The sequence below is a fragment of the Chaetomium strumarium genome (genome assembly GCF_033439665.1).
Source record: "Chaetomium strumarium strain CBS 333.67 chromosome Unknown B0T15scaffold_1, whole genome shotgun sequence".
In the NCBI taxonomy this organism is placed as follows: Eukaryota; Fungi; Ascomycota; class Sordariomycetes; order Sordariales; family Chaetomiaceae; genus Chaetomium; species Chaetomium strumarium.
The window spans coordinates 507,504-519,853 of NW_026944429.1; the positions used below are offsets into that span (position 1 = coordinate 507,504).

At 56.6% G+C, this 12,350-nt stretch overlaps 6 protein-coding genes across 6 annotated transcripts; 3 read left to right on the forward strand and 3 right to left on the reverse strand.

Annotated features, from left to right (window-relative positions):
* Positions 1–182: 182 nt before the first annotated feature.
* B0T15DRAFT_515561 (uncharacterized protein) lies at positions 183–1,533 on the forward strand. The gene has a single exon (XM_062868203.1). The coding sequence runs from the start codon at positions 425–427 to the stop codon at positions 1,382–1,384; it is 960 nt and encodes a 319-aa protein (XP_062725241.1). The 5' UTR covers positions 183–424; the 3' UTR covers positions 1,385–1,533.
* Positions 1,534–1,623: 90 nt separating this feature from the next.
* Positions 1,624–2,752, reverse strand: B0T15DRAFT_424134 (uncharacterized protein; the record flags this gene model as incomplete). The annotated part of the gene is made up of 2 exons (XM_062865605.1): positions 1,624–2,537; positions 2,600–2,752. The coding sequence occupies 2 exons, from the start codon at positions 2,750–2,752 to the stop codon at positions 1,701–1,703; spliced, it is 990 nt and encodes a 329-aa protein (XP_062725242.1). The 3' UTR covers positions 1,624–1,700.
* A 765-nt stretch (positions 2,753–3,517) lies between these two features.
* B0T15DRAFT_488193 (uncharacterized protein) lies at positions 3,518–3,873 on the forward strand (the record flags this gene model as incomplete). The annotated part of the gene is made up of 2 exons (XM_062866481.1): positions 3,518–3,727; positions 3,805–3,873. 2 exons carry the CDS (start codon positions 3,518–3,520, stop codon positions 3,871–3,873), a joined length of 279 nt encoding a protein of 92 aa, XP_062725243.1.
* Positions 3,874–4,455: 582 nt separating this feature from the next.
* On the reverse strand, positions 4,456–6,561 carry B0T15DRAFT_515562 (uncharacterized protein). The gene has a single exon (XM_062868204.1). The coding sequence runs from the start codon at positions 6,187–6,189 to the stop codon at positions 4,777–4,779; it is 1,413 nt and encodes a 470-aa protein (XP_062725244.1). The 5' UTR covers positions 6,190–6,561; the 3' UTR covers positions 4,456–4,776.
* A 1,310-nt stretch (positions 6,562–7,871) lies between these two features.
* On the forward strand, positions 7,872–9,133 carry B0T15DRAFT_488195 (uncharacterized protein; the record flags this gene model as incomplete). The annotated part of the gene is made up of 5 exons (XM_062866482.1): positions 7,872–7,913; positions 7,997–8,080; positions 8,163–8,583; positions 8,707–8,836; positions 9,070–9,133. The coding sequence occupies 5 exons, from the start codon at positions 7,872–7,874 to the stop codon at positions 9,131–9,133; spliced, it is 741 nt and encodes a 246-aa protein (XP_062725245.1).
* A 1,450-nt stretch (positions 9,134–10,583) lies between these two features.
* On the reverse strand, positions 10,584–12,187 carry B0T15DRAFT_497738 (general substrate transporter; the record flags this gene model as incomplete). Its single annotated transcript, XM_062867284.1, has 2 exons — positions 10,584–11,121; positions 11,180–12,187. 2 exons carry the CDS (start codon positions 12,185–12,187, stop codon positions 10,663–10,665), a joined length of 1,467 nt encoding a protein of 488 aa, XP_062725246.1. The 3' UTR covers positions 10,584–10,662.
* Positions 12,188–12,350: the final 163 nt, after the last annotated feature.

Sequence of the window (12,350 nt, forward strand, 5' to 3'; positions counted from 1 at the left end):
TGTCCTTCCGTGACTGGTTTCTCACTCATCCCCCGGTTGACGTCAACTTTGCGTGGCCAATATCTCGCAAATACTTGAAGACAAGGTCAAGACTGAATGGAATAACTTATATCCCATATTACCGTGCTTATTAAGTAACGCCCAGCGCCTTCTATCCCCAGATTGGCTGCACTTGGCTACCCACCAGCTCCGCTTCCCCCGCTGCCAACTTCTCCTCCCGACTTTAGTAATTCCCGGTGCAGATGGTCACTCACAAGGCGCGTTTGCTGAGATAATAGAGGGTGTGTCCACCGTGAATATTAAGCCGCCGTATTCCCGCGACGTGAAAGTTAATCTAAGACACCCAATTCACATCTCAGCACCTCCCTATATTTACGAACCGCACTGACAGCTCTTACCCCATCTCTCTAATCTTCAGTCCAAAATGACCACCACAGGCGACTTCTTCTACCTCGACCCAGCCTCCATCTCCCCCACCGCAAAACCCTTCTCCAAAGTCGACGGCGGCGGCACGTCCTACGCATTCACCCGGCGCCGGCGCAGCGTGACCAGCTTCCGCGACTGCCTATCCGTCAACCCGTCGTCCCAACGGGGCTCCTTCGGCACCGACATCGACGTGGCCGGCTTCGCAGCCTACCACGCGCCGGCGCGCGAAAGGCTCTTCGCCGACGACGCCGCCATCCGGCAGGGGTACTACGCCGAGGTCGAGGCGCTGCTCCGGTCCAAGCTGGGTCCGGGCGTCGCGCGCGTCGTCATCTTCGACCACACCATCCGCCGGCACGACCCGGCCGCGCCGCGCCAGCCCGTGCGCCAGGTGCATGTGGACCAGACGCCGCGCGCGGCCGAGGCGCGGGTGCGGAGGCATGCTGTCAATGTCAAGGCTGGGAGTGATGGAGAAGAAGAGGAGTATGCAAGCCTGGTGGGGAGGCGGTACCAGATTGTGAATGTGTGGCGGCCGATTGGGCATGCGGCGCAGGATTTCCCGCTCGCGCTTGTGGATTGGCGCACGACCAGCGAGGAGCGGGATTTGGTGAAGGTGGATTTGCTGTATCCGATGAGGAATGGGGACGGTGAAAATGATGATGATGATGATGATAGGGGGAAGGAGGCGCCGCCGGATCCGAATCAGCGGTATGAGGTGAAGGGGGAGACGTATGGCGTGGTGCCGAGTGACCGACACAAGTTTTACTATGTCAAGGACATGACGCCCGATGAGGTCATGTTGATCAAGTGCTTTGATAGCTGGGGCGAGGGCAGGCCCGGCGGGAAGAAGGGCGTCGCGGGATACACGCCGCATACGGCGTTTGTGGATCCGGCGGCGCCTGAGGGGGCGAAGCCCAGGGAGAGCATCGAGGTGCGGTGCTTGGTGTTTTATGATGAGTAGGTGGGACAGTGGTTGAGGCGATATATTTACATGGGCGGTTTCAATGCAATAGTAGCACATGGTTGGTCATTTCGTTCAGAGTAGCAAGCAGTGGTAAAAAGACGATACAAAAAGAAACTAAAGCAGACTTACAAAACCCAGTAACCCAGTCAGCCGCCGCAATCCTTGCTCCGACACACACCGTGCCAATACATCTCAGTATCCCAAACCTCCTAAAACACGGCATTTCCACCAGGCAACTCCTTCAGCCCTGCATCACAACAAAAATCGTCAGCACGCTCTTCTCACCGCACACACACATACAGGGCAAACGCTGTCACTTACAGCCATCCACATCCTCATTGACCATCTTCCTGACCGTACTCTGGCACTGGTTCTGCTGCGCGATGCTCTGCGTCTTGAGCATGGGCGCCGAGACGTACGTGTGCGCGTCCATGGCCCGCTGCAGCGCGTCGTCCTTCCAGCCAAAGACGTAGTCGGCGTGGCTCGAGTATCCGGTGCTGTCGCCGTTCGACCACACGAACGGCTGGCTACCGTCGGCGGGCCAGTCCTCCTTCCGATTGAACTGGGAGGTATCCCAGACGGTCTCCAGCAGGATCTGCGGGATCTTGACCGGGTGCGTCGCGGGACACCGGCCGCCGGACTCGAAGGTGCCCGTCTCCGGGTAGGCGACGTGGTCGCGGTGGTTGGGCGAGTCGAGGTTGACGCCGTCCCAGCAGGTCGGGAAGCGGTGGTTGGCCATGATGCCCAGTTTGCACGGCGTCTTGGGGAAGCCGACCGACTCGGGCTGGCGCGACGCCTGGTTCTCCATGCACGTGTAGGTCAGCTGCCGGAAGGCGCGTGCGTCGTCGCGCGTCTTGATGGTCGCGTCGCCGATCAGCATGCGGAACCCGGGCTTGAAGGCCGTCACGGACGAGCGCTGCGCCGTGTCGAACAGCGCGTCCGACATGTAGTACACCACCATCCCGCCCTGCGTGCCCTCCATCCCCGCCTGCGCGATCTGGGGCACCCGCTTGAAGGTGCCGTTGCGCGCGCGGAAGAACAGCACGGCCGTCCAGTAGTTGGAGAAGTCCTCGGTGAACTGGCAGCTGGTGCACGTCGACTGTTTGACGAGGTCGTGCTCCGGGTGGTACATCGACACGTTGAACGAGTTCTGGGGAGAGAGGGTTAGTTGGATAAACCGTCGTATAGTTAAACGGGGGTCTTAGTCCATACACCCCCAATAATCTGGTGAAGATGTGGCGACGGGTTCTGGCCCGGTGTGACCAGCGGATCCAGGCGTTGGATCGTCAGGCGGGCGCAGCCAAAGCGAAGCAGTGCCTGAGTAGGGGCGACGAGCCCCAGGGCCGCAATCGCATTCCACTTCATCTTTGCGCCTGGGTAATGTCGCAGTCAACCTTGGAGTTTCTCGGAGGATGCCAACAGGGACCCAGGGGTCGGGAAAGAACCGAGGTGGCAGACTTATGGTCAAAGCCTAGAACCTCCGTGCCTTTCTGAGCCACCATATGCCGGTGCCTGCCACACCCGGAGCGCAGAGCTGACGAGAATCTGTGTAAGGCTCCTAGTCGACGAATATAGTACTCCTTGCCGGCATCCGAGCCGCTCTCCATTTGTTCATATTATCTACTCTCCATCCGCTTCCGAAGTGAGCCTGCAGGATGGGACTGAGGAGGCTCGTTGCATCTTCCACCAAGCTTGAAAACTGTTTTATTGGCTTGACCAAGCATAATGAGAAGCTTGGCAATATGAGTGACGCCCAGGGCCAACCTCTTCAGGATTGAGATCTTGACCGGATGTGGTGAATTCAGTCCATCTCTACGTGGCAGCGTGACCACGGTATCGGGCAAGCGGGCGACCTTTCTCTTCTGCCGGCATGAGGTGCTAATAGTCTAGCACGTCTGCCAACTTTATTTCTCCTCTGCTCATCAATGGCAAACAGCCGATTGGAAGCGGCTGTCTCCGCCTAATATCGTTCCGCGCTAAGGGTGTGGCAGATCATCAACACCCGGACTCGGTAAATACGCATCAGTATCAGGCCAGCCGGCCGTTGATATACCCAGCAACTCGGTACTTGGGCCCGTATGCCTAAGGCAATTCTCATCTCTATCCTTCACGGTCGACATCAGCACCACAATGAAGCTCACTGTCTCCCTCAGCTTCCTCACCCTCATTTTGGGGTTAGCCTTAGCCCAACAAGACTTCCCGGAATGCACTCAGGACCTGCTCCGAACAGACGAGTGCGCCGCTGTAGTCAACCCGACGGCCTGCTACAACCAGTTCCGGTGGAGCGCTCGCACCCTGGGGTGCATTGACGGGACGGACGACGCAGATAGGAAGAGAAAGGTAAAGCCCGGACTTGGGGGTTTTCATATCACGGACGAATACGAATACAGCGATGATTGTGCTGACTGCCGTCATAGGCGTGCAAATGCTGCAGTTGTGTCGGAACCGTCATGTGCAACTGGGTGCGGCAGAACCGCTTCTGTTAGTGAGGTTCGGAGTCGGATGATGGGGTATGGGCGATGAGGCGGAAGTAGACTGCGAGATCTGGATGCGATGAGATGTGTGCCTCAATGCGCGAGGGGACTTGTAAATCCTTCAGGAGGTGCATCGTGGTGAAAGTTGGAACCTGAGAAGGAGTACTGCCTGGGGTGATGGTCTGTATCAAGCCACTAGCACATCACAGAGATGCATTTTTAAAGGTACAAGGCAGCAAGATCCAATGTCTCAGTCAGCCACGATGACACTTGCACATGCACTCCGGCTGGCCCTTGCTGAAATAGCGGCACTTGTGTCTGTTAGCTAGTGCGGGCGCGAGCCCTACGTAGGAATCGGCGTAGTCGAGAAAGATCTAGCGCATGGGTTGACCACCCAATGGGTTGGGCTGCTAGCTTGTTACTAGGCTTTAATGAACCGTCAAGCAGGAACGAATGTGATAAACCGTTCAAACGGAGGAGTGTCGGTCAGCTTGCTCTTTCACATAGTGTCTGCCAACATGACAAGTGAAAAGGGGGTTGGGCTATCTAGACTGCTACGGCGCGATAGTTAAGATGTTGCCTTTTGTATGGCCGGGGATGATCATCAGTGGCAGGATTGGTCTATAACGGTGTTGTGGCATTTAGTAACTTGTGTGGATGAGGGGAAGTAGGGTTGAGATGAGCGAACCTCGCGACGTACTAGCAGTTGCGTACACATTAAAGCCTGCTAACTCGGCCTTGAGTCACGGAGGAACACTCGTACAGCAGTCTGTGATAGGCAGAGGCAAGGAAAAATGAATAACAATTACTAGTACTTCCAGTTTCATACACATCACATCGTCCCATCCTCACACCTTCCAACTCTTCCAAAACCACCCCCTTTTGTTTACATGAGATTAAACATGCGAAAAGAGCTCAGCCAGCCTGGTACATAGCCAGAGCGGCAACGTGCGGGTTGATCATGGTGACATTGTACGGCGTGACAAACAGATCCGTGTCAGTCAGCGCAATGAACATGGTGCCATTGACGGCCGGATCATTCTTCCAGGTCGAGACGTTGGGCTGAATGGTGTACGCGGTGCGGTTGTCCAGGTTGATGTCCTGCAGCGCCGTGTAGGTGACGTTCAGCTGGCTGAGCCAGGCGGCGAACTTGGGCTCCTTAACGTTGGTCGTGGTGACGTAGCTGTTGTTGGGACCGACCAGCTTGCCGGGCTCATCCCACTGTAGGAAGACCTGCCTGCCCGGGTAGGACAGCGGCATGCTGCGGTTCTGGGAGATGGCGGCTCGGCAGTCCAGGGTCTCGTCCGTCGCATTGGCGCACAGCTCGTTTCGCGGAATGCCCTTGGTGGACAGGGTGTTGGCGTAGCCGCCGGTGGTCTCGTTCCAGACGGCGGAGCCGTTGATGCGTGCGGCATTGGGCTGGTTCAGGATGTGCAGTGCCGGGAAGTTCTGCCAGACGAGCCGGGTCTGGTTGTAGGGGCATGAACTGATGTACGGGGCCAGCAGAGTCCAGGCCCAGCTCTGGGGAATGCCTGGAGTGTGCCATTCGGGCATGGGGAACTGGCCACCGAACTGGCGGAAGATGAGCTGCTGGCGAGCTTCAATGGTGATGCTCTGCAGGAGCATGCTGGCCGCAGGGCCAGAGTTGAGGTGGCTCAGGAAGCCGTAGACGCCGGCCTCGGCCCAGCGCGTGAGCTTCTGGTTGAAGTCGATGAACTCGGCGACATTCGAGACCGGATAGTTGTAAGTGCACTGCTTGGGCGCGCTTGGGCCGAGCATATTGGCGAGAACGGACGCGTGGCCGATCTCCTGGTCAGCCATGTGTTGCAGGAGGAAGCGGTCCTCGGCGTTGATGCCGTAGGCCTCCCATTCCTCGTCCGAGAAGGTGGCGAGGCCCCAGTGGAAGAGGTCGAGCTCGATCCATTCGTGATAGAGCGCAAGTGCTAGCGACTGGTAGTCGAAATCGCTAGCCACTTTGTAGACTGGCTCGGAGCCGTTGGTGCCGATGCCGCCGCTGGGCGTGAAGGGCATCGGCTGGTCGCCGTGCAGCTTTCCGTCCGCGGGATAGGCAACAATCTGCGGCGGAGGCGGCCCCGCGGCAACGGAAGGCGCGATGACGCTGGTGGAAAGGGCACCGGTCGTGGTTGCCGGCGGTCCGGTGTACGGGCCATGCGACGTTACATTGTGGTGCGAAATCGCGTACGGTGACGGAAGGTTCGTGGGTTCCGAGTAGACCGTGGTCGTGGGCTCCGAAACCACGGGCACGGCGCGGACGTTGCTCACCAGAGCAAGCAGGCCCGCAACCTGGAGAGCCGCCTTGGCAGCCATGTGTGCAACCTCGAAGCTAGTGACCGGAAGGAGCAGCCGACTGTGTGAAACGAGAGGCCGATGATAAGCTTGGGTCTGCAGAACTTCCAATTCAGCCAACTAAAGCGGTCCAGGTACGCTTCTTATACGCGCGTGGTCCATGACATCGCCGGATCGCCCCCCCCATTCCGATCCCCGGATTGATGAGCTTCCGTCGATGTGATGTCACACATTGTCACTCCAAGTGAAAGCCATCATTGCGGAGTCTGAGGGACTCAACTGTACGATGAGCTTTCTCCCGGCGTGCCCAATTCCCGATTGCTATCGTGTTGCGCGTCCGATCTCCTCAGAATCCATGATCCATGACTTCATCGATCTGGCGCGCTGCTCCTCGACCGGATGTGGCGGCCGTTTAAGGGAACATCCGGCCCCACAGCGGGTCCAACCAAAACTGCCGAACCAGGTTCCTTTATTTCACACGACATCCGTACAACTTAGCACTGGGCCTACGACCCAATGATGTAAAAACAAGCCGTCAACTCCTCGGTTCTATGGAAGTAGAGATCGAGTCCGAGGTCGTGTAGTATGACGTCTGACCCAGACGAAACTCTCCAAGGTGCAGTGTTATGCTAGTGGACAGCGCATACAGTACATACATACAACTTACAAGTAACAACACTCGTATTACCTGATCACCGGGACAGCAACAAGTTAACAACTCCCCGGAGCCTCCGAGGACGGCGGCGTATCCTTAACCCTTGGCTATCTCAAATGATCCCTTACTCCATCCATACACTCTCTTGAGCCGTCACGCGAAAAATCACAATCAAGTGCCCTTCGATCTTCGATTCGTATGGTCGATGCACCGTAACCGACTTCTTGGCACCTATTACTGAGGTGCAAAGCTCAAACTGTCTCATTACCCACGATCTCACTATAGCCAACCACTGTGGCTCCCGCGCTCCTAGGTCTTGCGATACGACACTTGAGATTGAACTGCCGGAGCCATTGCGATGGAACTATGGGAGCTATTGCGATTAAAACTTACGTTCTACTTTATTGTTCCAGAAGAGGGCATGATACATCTAACCAATTGCCAATTGCGCCATCTCATGCATATTTAAGCCACAACAATGTTCCATGCCCATACCGCTCTTCTCTTGGCTCGCCGAGGACGATTTATCGTGCTTTCCGCAGCAGATTCGATAGCTCATCCAAGAGCCTGAAATAAGATACTCACTGAAGTTACGCATAACAATGAGTTTAATGAAAGCTTGACCGGAGTAAGGGCGCCAGTCGCCAGCAATGCCCGGAAGGAGTGAGGACCGCAGGTGTGCCGAAGTAAACGCCCCACCGGAAGCAAGTAATGGCGATAGGATTCGGATCCAGGTCCAGCCCAGGCGGGCAGCTGGCTATAGATGTACGGACTACCAGGTACGCCAGACAGTTTCAGATTATTGACCCACCTCCAGCACCTAACTGCGAAACAAGACGCCATGTGGGATGTGGTAGAATGTGACAAAAGACCAGTGAATGACCGAAAGAAGATCATATTGGAATCTATTCGTTGCCTTAATAATTAAAAATCCAATTACTCATATTTGGTACTTATATGTGCCCAATGTTCATGTTCCTGTGCTTGACAGTGAACAAACCACTACCAGGTTCAATAGATCATGCGCCGACGTATCACAAAACCGAAGATGCCTTCCTACGTCATCACTGATGTCTCCAAAGGCCTGGAGGTGAGTGTCTCTCCCGCTGGCTGCCATTGTTAAAGCGCAGCCTCTCGCAGCAGCTAAGTAGCGTACCATACGCCACTCCGTAGTTTGAGATGCTGCGCATCCTCTCGAAGAACCGCCAATACATCGTCATCGGGCTCGTGCGCGGCAAGGCTGCCACCGAGAAAGCCGTATCTCAGCAGCTGGCCAGGCAGTCCACCAACATCCACATCCTGCACGGCAATCTCAACGACTACGCCTCCCTGTCCCAAGCCGCGGCCGACACGGGCCGCCATCACCGGCGGGAAGCTGGACTACCTGATCGCCAACGGAGGCTACGTGCCCCAGTGGGATGCGTACGACCCGATCGGCGAGCTGGCCGAGGAGGCCGACATGGTCTCGGAGAAGCTGGCCAAGCTCTACCAGACCAACATCGCCGGCAACATCCAGCTCTGCCGCTACTTCCTGCCCCTCATCCTCAGGGGCGACGTCAAGAAGGTCATCGCCTTCTTGAGCGGCCTGGCCGACCTGAATTCGCTCAACGGACTAGGCCTGACCAACTCGCCTCTGTACGCCCTCACCACGGCCGGCCTGAACGTGCTGATGGCCAAGTACTCGGCCCAGTACAAGAAGGACGGCGTCTTGTTCGTCAGCATATGGCCGGGCATGGTCGATGTGGGCCACTTTGACAATGGTACGAGAAAAAATATCATATGCGGCATGCCCCTCCATTAGCCAAAAATGCTTTTTGGAAGTTAGAACCTACTACTATTAACCACTTTTCCGCTTTCCCCCGACCTTAGCATCCCCCAAGCAGCTGGAAGCAGTCAAGGCCATGGAGGCCAGGTTCAAGGCGGCCATACCCGGCTTCCCGGCCCCACGAAGCCAGATGTGGCCATGCAAAACGTCATCAACCTGTGGGAGAAGGCTAGCATCGAGAACGGGATGTGGGTGCTTTCCTTTCGTCGCGTGGTACCAAGTATGGATACTGAAACAGGTTCTGACCTCATGGGACATGTACATTCCTAGGGGTAGAACCAGTGAGGCACGCTTAACTAGGTAGAGACACATGCTGTGGTAATTATTGGCATACAGGGCATACTTTTATGAATGCACGCGGCCACGTGGTGGACAGCTCCGATGGTTCCATGCCTGGGGACGGCCTCTTTACCCGATGCAGACAGGGCGCGCAGGGCGGCAATCTTCAGCTGCATCGTCTGCTGGTGCAGTCCACTGCGGTGTAGGCAGTAGAACGCGAGCATGGCGTAGAGAAAGGCACGCCGTGACACAGTGTCATGGTCGACCAAAGCCATGGGCATCAGGAGATTGCGCAGTTGCGGGCTGGATGAGCTGAAGCTCAACAGGGAGAGGTAGGCGATATCATGGACTGTAGCTACTGTGAGCCCATCAAGTAATCGGCCGCACGGTGATCTGGAAATTGACTTACAATAGTACAGCAACTCTTCATGTCTTTGCTTGGTCGATGGCTGCCTCCATATTGTGGGCATGCTTTGCTTAGTCCCAAGGAAAAGGGGGGGTTCGGCCGTGGCCTGGCGTGACAGGTAACGGTGTAAATCGATGTCTAGGCAACCAATGTTGATGAATTGGTAGTGGTGACGACGCGGGGAGTTGCGTGTCATCGTCGTTTCGGGTGTGTAGGACACTGGCGCAGTCCTGGCATGCTTCTCGTCGTTCTCTTTGGGTCATGATAGGCGTGCTCCAGGTCCTTGACAGGCTCGATTGTCGCAGATGCATTGTTCGTATGTGGGTGACACCCTATCGCATTGGATCTTACGAGCTATGTTCTCTGCCCGACGGGCCGATCTGTCGACCCACCCAGAAAGCTACTGACCTTTGCATGTCCAGCACCCTTGTCCTTGTTTCTTCTCCATTATGGTTGGTATATCGATAGGTGCTTTGATGGATACGAGCTGTGGACAAGACAGCTGGGCTGGGATGCTTGAGTGGATGGGCAAAGCTGGCAGCTTTCTGAATCTCTCATGGACTTCGGGGAAAGTTGCCTGAGTTGGGGTCTTGGGGGCTTGCTTGTCAATGTCAACATACCTAGGTAACATGTAAGCAATAATAAGCCAGCAAGCAGGCACACAAGCAAACGTTGCCCTTTCACTTGCCTCAATGCCAAGAGAAAGCTTTCCCCACCCGGTGCAACTTTCCCCGAGCTAAGGTTACTGTCAGCCGGGAAATCGCCGGGGGGGGGGGGGGTTAAATAACAGAGGCTGCCTCTGTACCCCGGTATTTTCCATCATAGGGTCCTCAGAAACAGGGTGACGACATGGCAACTACGCTCATCGTGTCATCCTACTTTTGCATTCACCCTTTCCCCTCTCATTTGCCACAATGACCTAACCGGGCATCGGTTAACCTGACTGAGAAGCATGTCCTACTTACATGTAGTCACCCCTTAGCAACCGGCCAGGGGTAAGATCTCTGGCCCTCTGGGTGTTATTGTTGATCGAGCTTTTGCGTGCCTTCTCAGCTTCGATTAGTCTCTACCAGATGCCGCCTCAGTTGCTCGGCGGCATGTTTCAGTAGTCGGCCCGCGGGTGGGACGTCGGGAAGACCCAGGTCGCGCTTTTTCCTTCGTTTCAGCTCTTCGTGCAGGGCTGAAGCGTCCATCTTTGTTAGACACGGGGAGCCTTGTGTAGCAAGCGATAACGCAAAGACAGCGAGAAATGTGGCAAGACCCCGAGACTACGGATCAAACATTTCTTAACCGTTTCCTATATACCCACTTTAAATCCATGTTCATACATCATACCAAATATCTAAAGCCCTTATTCTGCGTCTCGGGATCGATCGCGTCGCTCGCCGCCGGCAGCGCAGCCCCACCACCGGCGCTTTCCTCCGCTTCCAACTTGCGATTCGCCCGCACCAGCACCAGCTTGAAGGCCAGACACCCGACGATGGTGATGCCGAACATGGCCGTGACGATGCCGTAGCTCTTTCGGTAGCCGTTCTCCGTCAGATTCCAGACGTACGACCCCGCGACGTTGCCGAGCTGGCTGAAGGCGTTGATCATGGCGATGGCCACGGCGCGCTTGGCCGGCGGCCGCGGGAACGAGGATGAGATCCAAGAGTAGAACACGATGAAGCCGGCGTAGCTGCTCGCTTGCAGGAAGAGCGCCACGTAGCGCGCGGCGACGTTGAGCGTCGACATGCTGATGATGAAGCCGATCAGGCCGAGGCAGATGGGGCCGGTGATGTGCCAGAACTAGAGGGGATGGGTTAGACTAAAGTAACTCCGAGGGAAGTATTCATGGAGTACCAACCTTCTCTTGCGTACGATCCGAGTGCCACGCGTTGACCAACGAGACCAAGCAGGCAAACGCCCATGGAGGCGCACTCATGAGCAGCGTCGGGACGTAGCTAAAGCCGAGCGTGCCGGTCAGGGTTGGGAAGAAGGCATTGAAGGAGAGACCGACGACATAGGCCGTGAGGGTGAACATCATCAGGTACACCTTGCCGTCCTGGAGCGCCATACGCAGGCCGTGGAAGATGCCTTGGCCTTCGTCGCTGTCGGCCTCACCGACATCCTCAGTCATGCGCAGCTGCGCCACGTAGCGCTCCTCCTCGGTGAAGCCGCGCGAGTTGTGCGGCAGATCGGGGAGGATGAAAGCGGCCGTGATGGCAATGAACATAGTCGCAGCACCCTCGATCCAGAACAGCCAGCGCCACGCGGCGTGGCCGAGGGTGCCCTGCATGTTGGAGAGCACGCCGGCTCCGACCAGGGCGGAGAATGCATTGGAGATGAGGTTGCCGCAGAACAGCAGCGCGTTCCGCGTAGTGAGCTCGCGACGCGTGTACCATTTGGACAGGATGAGCAGGGCACCAGGAAGGAAGGCCGCCTCGATGAAACCGAGAAAGAACCGGATGACGACCATGCCCGCGAAGTTCGTCACAATCCCGGACAGGGTGGAGATCAACCCCCAGAGCAGCATCGAGGCCGCGATGTACCAGGAGGGCCGCGAGACGAGGTTGATCGCCATGTTCGAAGGGACCTGCATCAGGATGTAGCCGACGTACAGAATGCTGAGGCAGGTCGCGTATTGGTTGTACGAGAGGTTCAGGTCGCTCTGCAGGCCCTTGAGGCGGGCCGACGCGATGTTGTTGCGGTCGAGGTAGTTCATGATGTAGAGGAGGATGAACAAGGAGCATCGCGCATCGAGTTTGCGCTTCATGCTCTTCTCGACCTCGACCCGCCGTTGAGGGTCCATGGTCCGTAATGTGGTCCCTGCCGCCTCATACTGCTGTGCTTGCGTCTTCTCTGGCGAATCCATTGTCGTGGAGGGCGGGATCAGGAGTTAGGAATTGAACTTGTTAGGGCAAATGGACGCGAGAGCAGGAGGACGCGGGGAGTGGACCAGATATAGCATTTTGTGGACGCGATGCGACCCCGTGGGGTCGACTTGGATCAGCGCCCAATATCCGGGGAAACTCTAC

Excerpts from the sequence above, each read along its gene's own strand:
- B0T15DRAFT_515561 (XM_062868203.1), top strand. The coding sequence starts at position 425 with ATGACCACCACAGGCGACTTCTTCTACCTCGACCCAGCCTCCATCTCC.
- B0T15DRAFT_515562 (XM_062868204.1), bottom strand. The coding sequence starts at position 6,189 with ATGGCTGCCAAGGCGGCTCTCCAGGTTGCGGGCCTGCTTGCTCTGGTG.